At 36.1% G+C, this 18,506-nt stretch overlaps 3 protein-coding genes and 1 non-coding gene across 10 annotated transcripts; 3 read left to right on the top strand and 1 right to left on the bottom strand.

Annotated features, from left to right (window-relative positions):
* The first annotated feature begins 182 nt into the window (after window positions 1–182).
* On the top strand, window positions 183–2,466 carry LOC103484254 (uncharacterized). Its single transcript, XM_051088499.1, has 4 exons — window positions 183–349; window positions 485–920; window positions 1,751–1,867; window positions 2,187–2,466. Exons 2-4 carry the CDS (start codon window positions 498–500, stop codon window positions 2,262–2,264), a joined length of 618 nt encoding a protein of 205 aa, XP_050944456.1. The 5' UTR covers window positions 183–349; window positions 485–497; the 3' UTR covers window positions 2,265–2,466.
* An 850-nt stretch (window positions 2,467–3,316) lies between these two features.
* LOC103484255 (uncharacterized protein At4g19900) lies at window positions 3,317–9,464 on the top strand. Of its 5 annotated transcripts, XM_051088498.1 has the most exons (6): window positions 3,428–3,972; window positions 4,091–5,072; window positions 5,148–5,297; window positions 6,181–6,315; window positions 7,524–7,712; window positions 9,009–9,464. In XM_051088498.1, exons 2-6 carry the CDS (start codon window positions 4,171–4,173, stop codon window positions 9,193–9,195), a joined length of 1,563 nt encoding a protein of 520 aa, XP_050944455.1. In that variant the 5' UTR covers window positions 3,428–3,972; window positions 4,091–4,170; the 3' UTR covers window positions 9,196–9,464. The 5 variants fall into 5 exon arrangements, 3 of the variants coding, with proteins under 3 accessions (XP_008439459.1, XP_050944454.1, XP_050944455.1); XR_007823015.1 differs by lacking the exons at window positions 7,524–7,712; window positions 9,009–9,464 and adding exons at window positions 5,743–5,836; window positions 5,961–6,074 and having other exon boundaries at window positions 3,317–5,072; XM_008441237.3 differs by having other exon boundaries at window positions 3,317–5,072.
* Window positions 5,697–5,799, bottom strand: LOC127150778 (U6 spliceosomal RNA). The gene has a single exon (XR_007823358.1). It is a non-coding gene; the product is annotated as a U6 spliceosomal RNA (small nuclear RNA).
* Window positions 9,465–10,295: 831 nt separating the features above from the next.
* LOC103484253 (DNA polymerase eta) lies at window positions 10,296–18,485 on the top strand. Of its 3 annotated transcripts, none has more exons than XM_008441234.3 (16): window positions 10,296–10,907; window positions 11,680–11,800; window positions 11,862–11,973; window positions 12,058–12,228; window positions 12,945–13,109; window positions 13,210–13,313; window positions 13,376–13,495; window positions 14,053–14,176; window positions 14,810–14,923; window positions 15,042–15,257; window positions 16,421–16,523; window positions 16,607–16,836; window positions 17,309–17,384; window positions 17,459–17,583; window positions 17,909–18,008; window positions 18,090–18,485. In XM_008441234.3, exons 1-16 carry the CDS (start codon window positions 10,832–10,834, stop codon window positions 18,305–18,307), a joined length of 2,175 nt encoding a protein of 724 aa, XP_008439456.1. In that variant the 5' UTR covers window positions 10,296–10,831; the 3' UTR covers window positions 18,308–18,485. The 3 variants fall into 3 exon arrangements, 1 of the variants encoding a protein (XP_008439456.1); XR_536694.3 differs by having other exon boundaries at window positions 10,454–10,907; window positions 17,459–17,591; window positions 18,090–18,140; XR_007823013.1 differs by lacking the exon at window positions 17,459–17,583 and having other exon boundaries at window positions 10,454–10,907; window positions 18,090–18,140.
* The last annotated feature ends 21 nt before the right edge of the window (window positions 18,486–18,506 follow it).

Raw genomic sequence — 18,506 nt, 5'->3', positions numbered from 1 at the left:
TACATGGAAATTATCACGGTCATTTGATCAATTTCAATAAACTTTAAAGTTGCATTTAAAATTGAACATAACTAAGGTTCAACATTTGAAAGAAGTAAAATTGAATAAATTTGGAAGTAATACACCAAAATCTTATTTTAACCTTTGTTTTATTTTTTAAAATAATAAATTCCTTAATTTTAATTTCGTGCCATTCGTTATCCTCAGTATTATCTCCCTCCAAAACCGACCGCTCGATCCAGTCCTCTCTCCCATCTCCGCCGGTTGTTTCACGGAGGCCGGAAAAGCCCTACGCTCGCAGGGGCTTCTCACCTCACTCATCTCTCGCAGCAAAGTTCCTTCCGTACCAGTACTTTCCTCCACTCTCTTATCTTTCTTCTTCGACATTTAATCGCGTATGAAGGAAACGAAATTATTTATTGCTGCGGAAATAAGGATCAATAGTTGATATTAACTGCTGCTATAACTGTGCCATTTTTGTTAGGTGTTTAGTAGCGATGTCATACGTAAGTGTTTCACGTGGAGTGATTTTCATTACCAAATTATGTCTTTACAGAAAAAGAAGACTGAAGGGGTTGAAAGAAGAATTGGGAGTGATGTCTGCAACGCTGTTGTCTTATTGCAATCCAAGTCTAGCTTGTAATTACGCGAGGATGGATTTGAAACGCATGGCTCTCGGACATTTACGGTCTATTGGAAGGAGAAACAATGGCCATCGCAAGCTTACGGTCTTTGCCGTTACTGAAGGGTCTGCAAAATCAAGCGAGTCTGAAGAAACAATTCCTTCTTGGGCGAAATTAGATTCAGAGGAGCCTCCACCTTGGGCAAAGGAAGAACGCAAGGAAACTGGAACCCAGCAGGGATTTCAGGTCCCTTTCTATGTTTACTTGCTTGCCTCATCTATCACTGCAATTGCTGCTGTAAGCTTCCCTTTAACTACAGGCCTTTTTTTTTTTTTTTGGCATTTTGATAGTTACTTTTTTAGTAACTGGTGCTGTACTTCCAGTTTGCTCAGAACTTAATAGAAGCAAACAACGCCATTATCTCTTGTCAATACAATGATTATATGAAATAAGGAGAAAACAACATCGTTAGAATTTTAACGTTGTAATTTGATGTACTCCTGTTAAGTCCCTACTAACTATGGTCAAAAGAATCCATTCATGGCTTTTGCAGACTGGATTGTGGATAGAAGGAGCTTTTTTATTTTTTTTGGAAATATATCTCAACTTCTTGGGAAACTGTGGCCTATTTGGCAACCATTTGTTTGATAGCAGTCTCTAGTTGTTCCTTCATCCCCGGTCATAGTTCTTATTCAGAATTAGGAGAGTGATGTGTTAAATTGCCAATCAACCTAAAGGTTATAATAAATTTAATTATATCAATACTTTAGCACTTCACTTCTCTTACCTTTTAGAAGATTACCATTTAACAAGTGGAAATCAATATTTATTGGAGAGCAAATAGAGTTTGAACATAAGACCTTCTGCTCTCATGTCTTGTTAAGTTACCAATTAATTTCAACTTTTGTTATATATAAAAAAATAAAAAACTCAAATTTAACTGTGTAACTTAATTATATGTATACCTTAACATGATTGAAAAATCATATTAATGCAGTAAAGCGGTAGAGGTGATTGTATGTAATTAATTTATTTCTTCAACAATGTATGATTAATTTTGGTGCTGTGGATACTAATCCTAATTGAAGCCGTTTGTATGTTTGTTGGAATGACTTCCAATATTGCAGATAGGTTCCGTATTTGAGTACGTGAACCAGAAGCCTGTCTTTGGAATTATAAATTCAGACAGCATATTGTACGCTCCATTGCTTGGATTTTTCGCTTTTACTGGCATTCCCACTGCTGTAAGTTCCTCTGTCTCCAAGTTTTGACGTTTGTGAAGGGATTATCACATATTTTCATATGCGTTTTTTGTAGCATGAAATCATAAACATGACCTTTTGTGTCTCTCTAACGAGCATAAGTATGGAGTATCCATCTTTCTGTGTTCTTTTGTTTGGGGAGAGGGGGTTGATTGTAGAAATGTAAAAATGAGACTTGGTGCGCTCTTCTATGAGTTGCATCAATTCTTAGCTAGAAACTTTGCACATAAGAAGAATGACAATACCATTGCAAAAATACTAACTTCACTTACAAGGCTCTCTATCTAATTTCTCGAGACAGGCATTCCTTTGGTTCAAATCTGTTGAAGTTGCTAATAAAGAAGCTGAGGATCAGGACAGAAGGGATGGTTACTTGTAGAATATTTATCTCTAACACGAATTTATTGTTCTTTGGAAGTAACAATGCTGTCTCCCCCTTGTTTTCTGTATATTCTCTACGAGCAAGCTACTGTATAATTGATGTTAATTAGACAGCTATTGCTGTTCATGATTTTCAATTTCTAAAAAAAGAATGTATATCATATATTGTTTTAATTTGAATTATAGACTGGTTTCCTTGAGATGGATGAAAAGAAGCAAAGCAGTGGAGCACAAGACCAAAACAAAAGAGCAAGCAAAAGGGGCAATTTTATAAAATATCTGGTAATAGTTGATTAGTTGAGGTGGACCGGTAGCTACCTCCTATTTCTCTTTAGGCAAATGTTCCAAGCGTTAGCCAAGGAAAGTAGCTTGTCATACTCATCAGCATCTCCTTCATTTATGATATCAAGAGAAATCTTACTTTGAAGCCATCCCCACTTCTAAAGTTAAACTATAAATTTCCAGATCTTAAAGAGAAAGTGATCCAAGTCATTTGATGGATGCTTTTTTAGTGGGGGATATGGGGATGCATGTTTATTGACTGAATGCACCGTTAACCTGATTGGATATTGACTTTTTTTTTTTTTTTGGTTAGTATTAATACTTATCTTATTCTATGTGATTAAGAAAAAAAAAAGCCTCAACAATGGCCATAATAATATCTCTGGGCCCGTTAATTAGAATATATAAATATATAAAGTTACCAATTTATAAAGCAGCAGAGGATGAAGTAGGAAGAATCAAAAGGAAAACAGGGATGGATGTGATTATTGTAGATGAATGCGGTAAGGATTCAAGCGGCACTAGCTTATGCAATTGCATGATTGTAGAATCTGATTGTAGCAAATCAACTTTATTGAATTAATAATTGGTATTATACTGATGAAGGCATTTGGGTAAGAGATATCACATGTGTGGCTTTGCATTTTCAACAGGTTAAATATCTGCATGTTGACTGTGAACTAAGGTCACCTTTAATCCCCTGTAGTCATAACTAATTAACGGTAACATGAAAATTGGGCCAAATTAATTACATCTTTATTCATTTATTTAAATTTTTAATTTATTAATTGTAAAAGAGTTTATAAATTTCTTAAATAAAAAAAGTATACATGAAAGAATAAAAAGAAAAAGACGTGGCACCATGTACGCAGGCCACGTGGGTAGCGTAAAATCAGCCCAGGGTAGTTTTACGAGTAAATCTTTACAACTGGAACGGTTTGGTCCATTTCGTTTGGTAGGTTGTCTTTGTAAGTTAAGTTGTAGGATCTTGGGTGCGTGAACTCAGATCATCTTTAACCCGCCATTGAACTTCTCTCTTTCTTTCTTCCCTCCGGCCAATGTCGTCTCCCTTTTGCATTTTCTATCTGTAAAATAGAATGCTGCGGAACCTTCATACACGGCGTCGCGGTTCCTATGGCGCCTGCTTTTGCGCCTTCGCCGCCGCTTTGCTGCTTCTATTTTCAGTCTCCCTTCTGTACACTCGCCTCTCTCGCTCTCAGTCACACACTTACTCTCATCACATGTATCCTAAATCTCTAGGCAACATTCTCGTTTCTGATTCAGATGATGATAGCGACATTGTTTTGGGCACTACTACCACCGACGAGGACAAGATCGATGAGCTCGATTTTGTGGATGAGGACCTCCAATCTAGGGCTTCTGGCGATGAGGATTTGGGAGAGGATGAAGATCAATCTGATCAGGTCAGGGTTTCTGGATTTTATTTTGACCATGTTAGTGGGGCTATTAGGAAGGTTTTTGATAACAAACGTTCCATCGAAGATTGGTCTGATGACACTTCTGGTTTTCCTATCGGCTTAGGTGAAGTGGATCGCAGTAAATCTGCGTTTGGCTCTGATGATGTACCGGTTGATGAAGAGGTGAGGAGGAAAGCAAGTGAAATGACTGGGATAGAGGACGCGCTTTTGTTAAAGGTGGTTGGAAGAGTTTCGCCCTTAAGAGATGGGTGGGGAGACTGGTTTGATAAGAAGGGCGATTTCTTGCGGAGGGATAGGATGTTTAAGTCCAACTGGGAAGTCCTCAATCCGCTGAACAATCCCCTTTTGCAAGATCCGGATGGTCTGGGTGTGCCCTCTCTAACGAGAGGTGATCGAATTGTTCAGAAATGGTGGATCTACGAATTTAAAAGAGCTCCGTTTCTTGTTAACAAGCCAGTGGGTGTTACACGGAAGGTCTTTAATACGGAAGTAGAAAATGGAGGTATGCATGCAAGCATCAAGAAGAGCGGGAGCCTAAGTGGTCAGACTGATATAAACTTAATGGACAATGGTAAGAAAACTGTAAACGAGATCGGGACTTCAGATGAACACGCCGGAAATAACCTCTCGAGGAAGAAAGTTATCAATTTTGATAAAGATTCGAGTTCACGTTTCAGTGGCTATAGAACTTCTATATCTAGGAGTACTAAGAACGAGAAGAGTGGGGACAGAAGCACAGAAAAAGCTGATGTAGGGGATAAACCGGTTCTTACTAAGGGTGCAGGATTTAAACCAAGGGCTGTGCCTCATACTTTGACTAGTATATATGCAGACGGCAAGCGCTGGGGTTATTATCCTGGCCTACATCCGCATCTGTCATTTTCTCGTTTTATGGATGCATTCTTCAAGAAAAATAAATGCGAAATTAGAGTTTTTATGGTTTGGAACTCACCTCCTTGGATGTTCGGGGTTCGGCATCAACGTGGGCTAGAGAGCGTGTTCTTGCATCATCAAAATGCATGTGTTGTTATTTTCTCGGAGACAATTGAGCTTGATTTCTTCAAAGATAACTTTGTGAAAAATGGGTACTTACCCTATGAAAGTCTTGCAAATTCATACATATTTTATTTTCGTGATTAACTGCATTTTTTGTTCAACAGTTACAAAGTTGCGGTTGCTATGCCAAATCTTGATGAATTACTGAAGGATACACCAACCCATAAATTTGCTTCCATCTGGTTCGAATGGAAAAAGACGAAATTCTATTCTACTCACTACAGTGAGCTTGTTCGTTTGGCTGCTTTATACAAGTAAACCTTCTTTCACTATCTCTAAATTTTCATTTTTTCTATTAAGATATTTATGAATACAACCTTTCAACTGTACAAGATGGTTTGTACGACGTCTTTCTGTTTCTTGCCTAATGACAAGGGGCTAGAAAAACCTTAGGGATATCCTTATTCCAAATATTACTAGACGATATTTCATTTTGAAGGCTGCACAAGAGTCAATTACTTAATATCGTATAATATTTTATCATTTCTTAAAGGCTAAATATATGCTTTGTTTATTTCTGATTCTGGGCTCACAAATACGTAAAAAAAAATGTTAGGATAAGATCAAGAGCTACAAAAAGAGTTAGGCAAGGAGATGCTCTGTCCACATTCTTCGTTTATAGGTTTTTAATGTGAAGCCATTTATCGATGTCAAAAAATTTGGACCATTTTTCGATTTATGCATGTCATCCATTTGCAGGTGCCATGCTAATCTTCTATTTATTGTTCCAATTTTATCGGATGTCCCCGAAGGGATGAAGCCATTTGTCAATGTTATTAGGTCATAATTAGAGGTGCTCTTCTACTTGTAACCCTCAACAAGAAAAGGCAAACTCACAATTATCATCCAATTTCCTTTTGTGAAAATCTACATGTTTATAAGGGTTTTGTGTGTGTGTATGTTTTTGTGCATTATAGAGAATGAAGTACCTGGGATTAATGCCTGCCACGTTGGATTAAAATGTTTAGAAGACAATTTCTCCAGGAAATAGGGCCGAGAACTACTTGAGTAAATTTTAGTGACATTTAAATGTAATCATCTTATTATGGCAAAGGCATGTCTGAATTTTGTACAGAGTTTTGATAGTGTATTTGATTTTTCTGATTAACTACATTACAAATTTGTTTCATTCTCCAGGTATGGTGGAATCTATCTTGATTCTGACATTGTAGTCTTGAAACCTCTATCCTCGCTTCACAATTCTGTTGGGATGGAGGATCAGCTTGCTGGAAGTTCTTTGAACGGGGCAGTCATGGCATTTAGAAGCCACAGGTACGTGGCATTTTAAAAACGGGTATTGGTTCTCAGGAAATTCATATTCAGCTTAGGAATAGTCTATTTTATTAAAACAGAACAAAATTTTCTTTTCTGAAAGCATAATGGTTGATAACATCTTTTGACTAGTCTAACTTGGATGAACATGTTTCTGTAAGGGAAAAAAACATTTTATGATGTAGAAAAAAAGGAGAGAGAAAAAAGAAAGAGAAAAAAATGAGAGTTAGAAACCATGTTTACATTGAGAGAAATGAAAGGATATAAAGGCATAAAGTATCAAGTCCCAACAAAAAATGATGTTCAACCTTCGCTGAAAAAAAAAAAAAAGAAAAAGAAAGACTCCAATCCTATAAAACTATCAATATCATAATTACAAAAAGGTCTAGAGGCTAACGGCCACAAAACCTCCTCATCGAAACTCTTGAACTCTCTTTTAATTCCATTGTTTCTCTCAAGCCAAATAAACTTGCAAAGAAGCTTGCATGCCAAAACACTTTGCCCTCGATGCAAAAGCCCCTCCTCCAACATACAAAAAAATTAAAAGATTAGTGATCGACACAAAATTTGAAATAGATTTCCTGTAGAAAATAAATGTCTTCCAAGCTTTTGAACTATGGAGGGTTCAGAGAAAACTCCCACCATGTATATAAACTGAGGCCCTGAAATATAACATACGTTTGTGGAACTCTAAACGGTTACACAAAATAACCTTTTTTGAAACTGTAGGCAGGTGCCCAAACATGCCCCAGCGTTTTGATGGGGTCCCCAAACATGTATTTGTTGATACCCTGAGTAGCAAACCTGCTGGGGCTGCAAGAATGTGTGACTTCTTTTTTCCTCTTTACCCTTGTAGTCACTTGACCAAGTTGACAATAACAGCAATGTTAAAGCAGCACTAACGATAGTAGTTAATATATTGACTAGCGTTTCCGTTGTGTATGATGGTTGTCAGGTTATTGGTACAATTTTGTTCTTTCGAAATTTAGATTGTTCTGTATTTACTTCCAGCAACTATCTTGTAAAAATATTTGATAGGTTCCTTTATAAAGAAAATGTATTTGATAGGTTGGGGGAACTGTCAAGTGTTTCTCCACGTTGTCGAACACTTCACTAATCACTAAGCAGTATACGGTGCCCACATTTGTCTTACAAATATGATTACCTTGGATTTTTTTTATTGAGCTATAAGTTCCTCTTTTCTGCAGCCCCTTTATAATGGAGTGTATGAAAGAATACTACTCGACTTATGATGATAGAAGCTTTAGATGGAATGGGGCTGAGCTGTTGACAAGAGTTGCAAAGAGGTTTTCCAGCGAAGTGCCTGCAGAACAGTTTGAGTTGACTGTGCAGCCATCCTTTGCATTTTTTCCCATCGCTTCACAAAATATCACTAGGTAATGTCGGATTAAATTTGCTCGTGCATCTTACGACTTATAATGAATCTATATATTATTAGCATCCTGACTTCTGAGTCTCTGACATTATTCGCACACACACAAAGTCACATTTTAGTTAAAAGATAGTGTATGAATACTTTCAAGGAATTACCAAAACAGTGATCAGCCTACAGAAGTGTCAGCCAATTCGAGAGGGTTGAGTTTTCTTTATTCCAAACACTATGCCTTTTCCTTTCCACTCCTTACTTGCCTATTTACAGCAATAGGTTTTCTACCCTTCCTCACATGCATATTTACGATGGGAGGCACACTTCTCAGGTTAGGTAATTAGAAAGAACAGTCTAAAACCTTAAGAATCTTGTACAAAGAAAGGCTACAAAGATAACAGAATTTCGTATTACAATCCAGAAATTCTCCTTCTCAAGGAAAATACTCTGTTTCCGACCTAACATGCTAAAAGATAGCCCACAACATTTTGCTCTGGAAGGTGGAATTAGAGGAATGGCTGTTGGATAAAAAGTGACTTTCACATTATTTCGGAGGGCACTTCTTTCATCGAAACTTCCCTCTTCCCGTTTGTGTGAGTTCTCTCCATCTGCAAATTAACACGTGGGGTCTGTCTATTCCATATCTTCATAGCATAAATTAGAAATGTACATTCATCTATAATAATCACACCCACCCCTGTTTTCCTTTTGATTCTTGCAACTTCTTTCTCTGCTGTTTTTCTGGCGTCTTTAGAAGTAGAAGGCTCTTTTGTGACATCAATCACTCCCTTTTCTTTTGCTTCCTCCCACACCGTCAATAGGCCCCCAGGTGGCGTATTGGGTAATGCCAGCTTCATCCACCCAACGTTCTTGGAAATCTACAGCGTCTTTCCTGTCTATTTACCTTCTGCGGTTCTTGATTACTACAAGGGATAAACTTCTGCGAGAAGTGTTTAAGGATGTTTACTTTTTCCCCAGGCCTCCCATGTTCATGTAATTATTTTCTTGAAAATCTGACAGCCTATCTGCCATGATTCGACAGTTTGATACTAGTTGTGGAGATCGGATTCTTCAACTCCTTAGGCACCTACTTGCTTTCTTGGGGACATTTTGGAATCAAATCAGAGTTATTTCAAATAAGCACTTAAGCTGTTCTTTCGCCAAACATGTTATGCAATCTAATTGGTTGAACTATCTGTTGTGGAACTTCGATTTAATTACTCGAACCATCTGTTGTGGAACTTTGCTTATTTCAGTTTAGATGATTAACTTTTCGTTCTTGTGCAATCAACGATATTGCAAATAGATACTTTGTAGCACCAGCGAGTGCAACGGAAAAAGCTGAACATGAGTGCTTACTGAAGAAAATCTTGGAAGAGTCGGTGACATTTCATTTCTGGAACAGCCTGACATATTCACTCATTCCCGAGTCCGAGAGCCTTGTGAGCAGACTCCTCCAACATACTTGTATCAAATGTTTCGATGTATTGTGATTTTTTCTGTCTAGACCACACCTAAAATATCCAGGAAATTTTCAAAGCATTTGAGCAATAGTTGATTGGGTTTTTGTATCTTAATAGTTGATAGTGTGGTTGGGGTGTCATCGGAATTCTATTGCTGGGACCCTCCTGCTTTTTGGTATATCCATATGAGGTTGCCCTTTGTTTTTCTATTTCTAACCCTGCCTGTAAATACGTATGCACATTTAACCATCTTTTCCTCTTATGTCCGTTATATATATAAACAAAATTCAATACTCCAAGGATAAGAGTGTAATTTTTGTAATCATTTACCAAATTAAAATTGAACTCAAAAATCTTAGATAGAGTGAAACATTTTAAAATTAAGGGGTTGTTTGACTCACCATCTTCATGGGATGGTGTAAACATTTTTAACTCCAATGACAATCATTACTAAATAAGTGTCGGAGAAGTTAATAAGTTTGGCATTGATGTGTAAGAGTTACTAATTTTGAAGTTTATCGACAATTATGCAAAAGATGAGATATAGAAAATTAGTAGCCTAAACATTCATTTAGTCACTAGACAGAAACTACATTCAAAATTCAAGGTAGAAAATATATATTAAAATAAACCTGAGCAGAATAGAGGACCGACATTTCATTTATTATTATTTTTCTTTTCAGTTTAAAACTGGTGGGAAGAAAGAACTCGTGGGTCAATATAAACTTGTGTCTGGCCCAAGACATTTATTGACCTACCACAAAAAAAAAAAAAATTATATATATATATATATATATATATAAAGGACAACACTCTTAAAAAATTAAAAATAGGTTAAAAAAATCGATTGAGTTGGGTCAAATTTTTTGTTGGATTTGATTGAGTTAGAATATTGGAGGAAAAAAAAATTTGAATCCGTAGTGTGACCCAATCCAACCTAATTACGTATATACCTAAAAGTAAACTTAGGACATATATATGTCACATTATAGTTTGAATGACAATATCCTCATCTTATATGTTGAAAAATAATATGAAATTTTGTCTAAATTATAGAGAGATGAAAAAAAAACTGTCAATCCAAGGCGATTAAATTTAGATTTTTCGGATTGAACAGTGCATAGTGAACGGATATTTCATCCTCTATACTTTGAGTTGCTGAGTTGATCAATGATTTTCATTTAACTCAATTCAAACAGGTTTATGTACACACCTAGTCAAATTTTACTATATTTATGCAACTATCCTTATTTATTTTATTTGCCAATTGAACTAAAACTTGGGATTGAAAAAGAAAATGGCGCCAATTGGATCAATTTCGCACGAACGGATAAATAAAAGTCGTGGAGATTGATAATTTTGCACATTACGATCTTCTTTTTACAAGTTCTGCTTCGGGTTTTGTTTATCGATTGGTGGGTGTTCGAGTAGTCCCTCCATCCAATTTTCTCTCTCGTTGTTTCAATGCAGAGTTCGTCGATGTTCGTCAAATGAATTAGTACTCGATCGACACATCTGCTATCTGCATGCCACCTGTTAAACATTCCCCGATATTAGTTGAAGAAGAAGAAGCACACCACTCATCCCCTTCCTCTCACGAGTGTGGTGCTCCGACCGTGTTGGAATTGGCTTATACTTATGCTCTGGACCTGGGTATCGGTTGGAGATGCCGATAGCGAAGCCGGAATCGTCAGATGTCAGAATCATCGCTCACGTAGATATGGACTGCTTCTACGTTCAAGGTTCCGATTCTCTTTCACACCTTGCTACGCTCCCATTCTGCTAGCTATTTTAAGATATTCCTTTTAAGTTCTACTTCCCCACTTCAATGCAATCTTTCGAAACTACCATCATCTTTGAATTCCTACGCAAGGGGACTTCGAAGTTCCTAATTTTGTTTTAAGGCTTCAAGAAGACCAACTTCGAAGCACAGTCTGAAATTTCTCTTTGTAAAATGAAAAGTAAATTTCCCATCTAGAACACATTGGTTATTATTGAAGTATTGATATAATATTACACTTATTTCAACCAATTAGCTAAAGTTCTTGTGTCTTGTGATTTATTATGGTATCAGTGAGGGGTCCTGTGTTTGATTCTCTGTAATGTCATTTTCTCATTATTAATATTGGTTTTCACTTGTTGATCTTCTACGAAATTTTAAGCCCACGTGTGATGGTATCCGATTTTGGTTAGAGCGTTAAGCTTCTTGATAAGGATTTATATGACAAAAAAATTTAGGTTGCTGCCTCATAACTTGTGACGAGGTGTTAGTGGGGTTCATGTATTCCTTTGGGCGCAAAGGTTAGTATTAGTATCATGGATCTGTAGATTTCCTCATCCACTCTTGCGGAAATTAGTAATGTATGATCAGAGAAGTTATGGAAAAATTTGTCTGTCATGTTATGCTTTTCATACTTTATTTCTGTTATCACGCTAGACAACAATCTTTTTATGTTTGGTTGCAAAATCGTTTCTTTCTCTCAAGCGTTTTGTTAATTGTTATTATTTCTGCAGTTGAGCAACGGAAGCAGCCATACTTAAGGGGCTTACCTACTGCTGTGGTTCAATATAACTCATGGAAAGGTGGTGGCTTGATTGCTGTTGGCTACGAGGCACGCAAGTTTGGTGTGAAGAGGTATAGACCCTTCTTCCTCTGAGTTATAATTTATTCTCTTAAAAAATTTGACAAGCTTCAGATCAATGCGAGGTGATGAGGCAAAGAAAGTCTGCCCTCAAATTCAGCTAATTCAGGTTCCTGTGGCGCATGGTAAAGCAGACCTGAAGACATATCGGGATGCAGGTTCAGAGGTCGGTAATCCAGTTTGGGCATCAAGTCTTCTCTGTTAACAAGGAATGTTAATATCTGACGATGGAAAATTATCAAAATTGTAGGTTGTTCGTGTTCTTTCAAAGAAGGGAAGGTGTGAGAGAGCATCAATTGATGAAGTATATCTTGACCTTACTGATGCTGCTGAAGCAATGTTAGTTGAAACTCCTCCAGAGAGCATGGAGGCTATTGATGTCGAGGCTCTTAAATCACATGTCTTAGGTCTTGATCAAGAGGTCAAATACAATCTCTTAGATTTCTTCATTCCTGATCTTCTGCTTAAGTCATGACTCAAATATGTAGCGATTTTAAACATGTAAATTATTAGGCGCCAATTTGCACCATCATTTTGACCAAGAACTAACAAAGAAGTTACAAAAAGCGCCTTATTTGGCACAAATACGCGATCAATCATAATCATAAAATTTTGTATTGGGGATACTTCCACTTCATGACAATACACTGCTTCTTGGTTGTGTTTTAGTATTGGAAATTCTCTTGTAACTATAGTCGTTCCATGATTATGGAATTATTATTTTTTTTTGTGGGTGGTGGTTCCTCATTTTTAGAAAACAGTCTTGGAACACCTTCACTTTCTGCTCTTTGAGAATGTTGCCTATATTATATCCATGACTTTGAAAACCTTCATTTTGAAAAAGGAAACTGATCCCTTGTTTCTTTTAAACACGTATTCTTCCAAAAGATTTCTCCAGCAAAAACTCTGCTCTCAACATCTCTGTCAATAAACCACCATAAACTGAAGGGAAATCTCTAAGACTAATAATTATTTCTTGCATGCATATCTTTTTCCTCTCTTCCTTTTAGCTTGCTACAATATCAATAAAATTCTAAGAAATTATGTCTACTCCATAATGTTGGTAATATTAGCTATGTGCTGGCCTGTTCATCAGCTACTGTGTTATATTCAATATTGAAATTGGTTTTAAGTCAGGAACAAAGTGATAGCCAAGAATGTGTTAGGAATTGGCTTACAAAGCTTGATTCAGATTATCGTGATAAGCTGTTGGCCTGTGGAACTCTCATTGTTGCTGAATTAAGGATGCAAGTGTTGAAAGAGACCGAGTTTACTTGTTCTGCTGGAATTGCTCATAATAAGGTAGGATGGAATTGTTTGTTCATACTGTATCCTATCTTTTATGTAACACTATTTTTTTACGGATAAATATATTTTTAATTATATATGAGATTGTGAGCAGATGCTGGCAAAACTTGCGAGTGCAATGAATAAACCTGCCCAACAAACTGTTGTACCCCTCTCCTGTGTGAAAGGATTGCTTGATTCGCTGCCAATAAAAAAAATGTAAGTCTCCATGTTATGTTAACATTTAATTTATCTGTTTCAATTTTGGAATTTTGTTGCAGGAAACAACTAGGTGGAAAGCTTGGGAGTTCTTTAGAAAGTGACCTTGGTGTGAACACTGTTGGAGATCTATTGAAATTTCCAGAGCAGAAGCTACAAGAACGTTATGGCATCAATACTGGGTATTCGATAACTGAGTTCAATGTTTGATTTTTTTCTTTGAAAAGGAGACAAGTCTCTATATTAAATATTAGTAAAAGAAATGAAGTGAGTCTAATGCTCAAAGTACAAGAAACTTATACAAGAATCTGGAGGTGTACCTAGACATTTCAACTAGATTCGACATCCCCTTAGCAGCCTCCTTATATCCACAAAATATTCCAAATAAAAAAGAAACCAAGAGGTGACTGTCCGTACTAAATTGAAAAAAGCCACATTACAACATAAGCACAGAGAAAAGGGATTGAATCCTAAATAAAACCTTGCAAAACAAAGACAGAATAAATACTTAAGAACATCTAAAAGCTCAGAAAACTACAATTAATAGATAACAGAAAACAGTACACAACAAATAAAATTTTCATGCTTTTTTAAAATCACTTTTGTTTGTTTGTTCTTGTTCGGGGAGGGGGGAGGGCGGAGGGGCGGAGGGGGTGGACAATAGAGGCTCATAATAAAAGAATTTTACTTTTTCATTTTTTTCTTGAAAATAATAATTTTACTTTTTCCTTTTGTTTAGTACTTGGTTATGGAATATTGCTAGAGGAATCAGTGGGGAAGAAGTACAATGTCGCCTTCTTCCCAAAAGCCATGGTTCTGGGAAGAGTTTTCCTGGGCCCCAAGCTCTGAGGACTATTGCTTCAGTAAGTTTGTCTGTCAGTTTTTCATTTCATTTCATTTTCTTTATTATTTTCTTTATCAAGGACAATGGACACCGGTGAGATCTATTTTCCCGTCGTTTGGTCTTTCTTCTTCTCTGCCTTTTTTCCTTTATGTGAGTGTGTATATAGGAGGATGTACAATGCCCTTCGTACTGGATATTGATTAAGGTTTTGATGTAGAGTGTTTTGAGTGTTGAATGCTGAATATTCTAAATTGATGTTACCATATATTCAGATAAATCCACTTATTAGTTGTCTTATTTCTTCAATTTTGAAGTATTTATACTAGATTTGTTCTTTAAAATTATTTCTTGACATGATTTTGATTCTTTTTTAGTTCAATAACTTGTGAGGTAGGAATTCTGTGTGTATTTGTGCTTAAATTAATGGATTCTCTAGGTCCGTTGGCATCAAAACGAAGTTTGATAGTGGATTTGTTTTTGTTCTTTACCGTATGGCATTTTCTATATTTTGCTGTTTACTGTTGCTCCATACACCTTTCATATGCAAGGAAATGTTTCTTAACCCCTTTGGATAAGACATAAGGTTGGAGGTACATGTTTGGAAGGCCTTGTTTAATCATCCGAATTCCCATCATCATTCCCCCTTCTGCAGGTTCAGCACTGGCTAACTGAACTTTCTGAAGAACTGAGTGAGCGTCTTAGTTCTGATTTAGATCAGAATAGGCGGATGGCTCACACCCTTACATTTCATGCTTCTGCATACAGGGTATGTTTTTTGTCCTTTGACATGTTGCTGAGATTCTGTCCCACAGCATGAATCAAGTATTAACAGGATGGATTGCTGCTCACTGTGTATTGAAGTATGATTATCATTGGTGGTGCAGTTGAGTGACTCAGATTCACGTAAAAAGTTCCCATCCAAGTCTTGTCCCTTGAGATATGGTGCTGCTAAAATTCAGGAGGATGCACTAAACTTATTTAAGGCTGGACTGCGGGATTATTTAGGTTCTTACAGAGCTAACATCCTGGGAGATTCAAACAATGAATGGAGAATAACTTCTCTTTCTGTCTCAGCAAGTAAAATTATGACCATACCATCTGTAAGTTTGAGCATACCTGACATCTAATTCTGTGGTCTGGTTATGTTTGATCACTAAAGGCTGTTTGTTTCACATGTTTTGGAATTAGTTTTGGCAAAAATATAAAAGAAATCATAATTGTTTCATAAATGTTTACTTTCTAAAACCTGGGTAATTATTACCTAAGGATAAAAATACTCCATGAAACATGAGGTTTTATTATCCTTCTTGAAGATGAGACTTTTTTCTTGGGAAATGAATAGGAGAAAGAAAACACTCGTCTACTAATTGCAAGTGAATGTCAAAATAATTTGATGTGATTTGTATTATCATTAATTATATAATATAAATATTTTAATTAGTTAAAAAATATTTTCTAAACAAAATCTATTAATTATTCTTTTTTAATTTTTATGAAAAGGAATAATTTAAAGGTTAAAGAAACTATTTTGGTCTTCCCGTACTTTCAAACGTTTAAATTTAGTTTCATACATTCAATAGATCACAAGTTAGTCTCTACTGTTAAGTCTTTATTAGCCTTAGCTCTTGAAGTTTTGAAGGATATTCAGATTAGGATTTTTACATTATGCGTTGCTAAAGGAAAAAATTATAGTTACTATTACTTTATCCAATTCAATACAAATACACTTCACACTAACAATATTGGCTAAAATCAGCGCATGGACTAAAATGGTAACAAAGTAGCATTAACCTAATTTAAATTATTCTTGATATGAGCAAAACTTGTAAAACAACACAGATATTTAACTCATATGAATTATTTTACATATCCAAATACGGACACTCATCTGTATCTTAGACATTTAAATCCCAAGTATTTAACTCCCAGATATTCCATATGACATATCCAAACATATATATATCCTTATCCATCGAGAAATATCGTAAAGAGTGTTTATTTTATTTTATTATTTTTTCAGTACAAGATGCGGCGCTCTTTGGCCCAAAGAAACTTCCCAAGTTTTCTGTAGGAAACTTTAATGATGATTGTTTAAATGTTTTGGCATCTTAACTCATACTGTTTTTACGGCCAGAATCTCTACTGTTGAACTATACTAGTTGATGTGCGTGGGAACCACTCGACTCTCATAGTGATTAATCAGTTCTGTACATTGGGGCTATCTTTCTTTTAATCTCAACGTGCAGCCTTATGCTTGTGGTAGGGAACTTGTTCAATTACAAAATACCTGCATGTCCAGCATTCATCTGGCACGTCATCTGAGCAACCCCAGGATAATGATATTCAAGAAACTGCTTTAAATTCAGGTTCAAGAGTTAAAATATGTTTCCATCTACTTTTGTGCCTCATGTTACTTATTATAATTAACGAGAACTTCCTGGTCACTTAGGTTATACGAATTATTCAGTGATGGATTCAAATGAAGCTCATGATGAATGTACGGGAGAAGAAATGAAGATTGAGGACGAGCATGATCATTTAGGTTGTACAGATTATTCAATGGACTTGTGTGAGGCTCTTGATAAATCCACTGGAGAAGAAAAAGAGGAGAAGGCTACAGATAGATGCAATTTGGTTGAAGAGGAGGGTGAAAGGGGTTCATGGAAAGATGAAGTCGTGGTATGGGATAATCAATAGTTCTTTTGCTAAATCTTTGTTCTGGTAACATATTCCACAACTTCCATATCAAGTTGTTTTCAATATGACCTTTGAATGTTATGGTAGCTTGAGTGTTTGAAATCAATAGATTTCAAGTTCTAGTTTTTAGGTCCTCCAGCTCCTAGGTTGCCCTTTCTTAGTTTTTGTGACCAATTAAAGATATTATGAAAGACTATAGGTATAACTACAAATAAGTATATATATGACCACTTTTCCTGTTTGCAAATTGTATCAAGTAGTTTTGTATGTACTCAGATAAATTGTAATGAGCATATTTTAATTGCTACAAGATTGAGTGATGAGTTGCTGAGCACTTCCGTGGTTCATCTTTTATGCTTGCTAAATCCCATGTTTCGACAATAGTTCTCAAGATTGATTGAAAAGTAATTTTAGTGAAAGAGCATTTCTTATTTCTAATCTCCTTTGATTCCAGGATTCTTTTTGTTCTTCCAAAGAGTTAGAAAAGGATGATGCTATCCTAGAAACGACCCCATTGCCTGTTGTTGCAGGTATTCTATTCGTGTACTCCAAAGTATTTTCCTTTCCTTCCCAGTTCTAATCTTAATACAGGCTAGTTTTACAGTAAGCAAGTTCCATTCGGGCTCAAATGAAAGCGAGTCTCAAATAATTCCATTAGAAGAGCAGAAGTCCAAGAACCCTAGAATTACATCTCCGCTGTGTATGAAAAGGAACAAATCAAAAGACAAGGTTTCAATGTATTTTATTTTTCTATCTCATTTTGATTCCGTTGCCGTGGAGAGATTTTGATGAAGTATGGGAGTAAAAATTTCAATGGATCACGAAACTGTTTACAATTGTTTGGCCGCCCCTATGGAATTCAAGAGCATAATGGTTGATATTTAATGGGTGTCAATTGGATACATAAATATTCTTTGAAAAAAAAGGTCGATCTTTGTACATTTGCATTTTGAAAGCAAACATTGTTTTTGTATGCAAAAGGTTCTTATTTATCTGATAAGAGTTATCACATTTTGAAGATTTGTTGTTTTTATTCCTCAACGTGTGGTGATAGGGCACAGCTTCAATCTTGAGATTCTTTAAGCCCGATCTCTCTTCCACATCAAGCAATCAGGAAGTTGCTGGAAGCATGCAAGTTAACTCGCCATCTGCTGGTATTTTTCAAATATATGGCCTTCTTTTATCCGCTTTTAATCAAATTAAGAAATATACCGACGTTATTTATATAATGCCAGATGGTCACAGTAGTGAATTAAGATTGTCTGATCATGGGGCACAAGGAGGTGAAATATGGAATTATAAAGTTGACGAAATTGACATTTCAGTCATCGAAGAGTTGCCACCTGAAATTCAGAAAGAACTATGGTCTTGGCTTAGGCCTCACAAAAGATCCAATACAGCAAATCGAGGTTCCACCATTGCTCGTTACTTTCTACCTTACAAAAGTAGTTGACACTTGTGCTTTCTTTAGATGTCATACTTGTAAATATGTACTATCTTCATAATGATGCACATTTTAAAGGCTAGTTCCTTCATTGCTTCACATCTATGTAATCTGTTTATGTCTCATATTCCTGAGATGGGAAATCTTTGTCTATTTTGAGACAAGCATCTCTTTGAAATTCTGAACATGATTTGGTTTCTGTACAATT

The sequence above is a fragment of the Cucumis melo genome, chromosome 8 (genome assembly GCF_025177605.1).
Source record: "Cucumis melo cultivar AY chromosome 8, USDA_Cmelo_AY_1.0, whole genome shotgun sequence".
NCBI classification, from domain to species: Eukaryota; Viridiplantae; Streptophyta; class Magnoliopsida; order Cucurbitales; family Cucurbitaceae; genus Cucumis; species Cucumis melo.
This window is presented reverse-complemented; position numbering and strand designations above follow the sequence as displayed.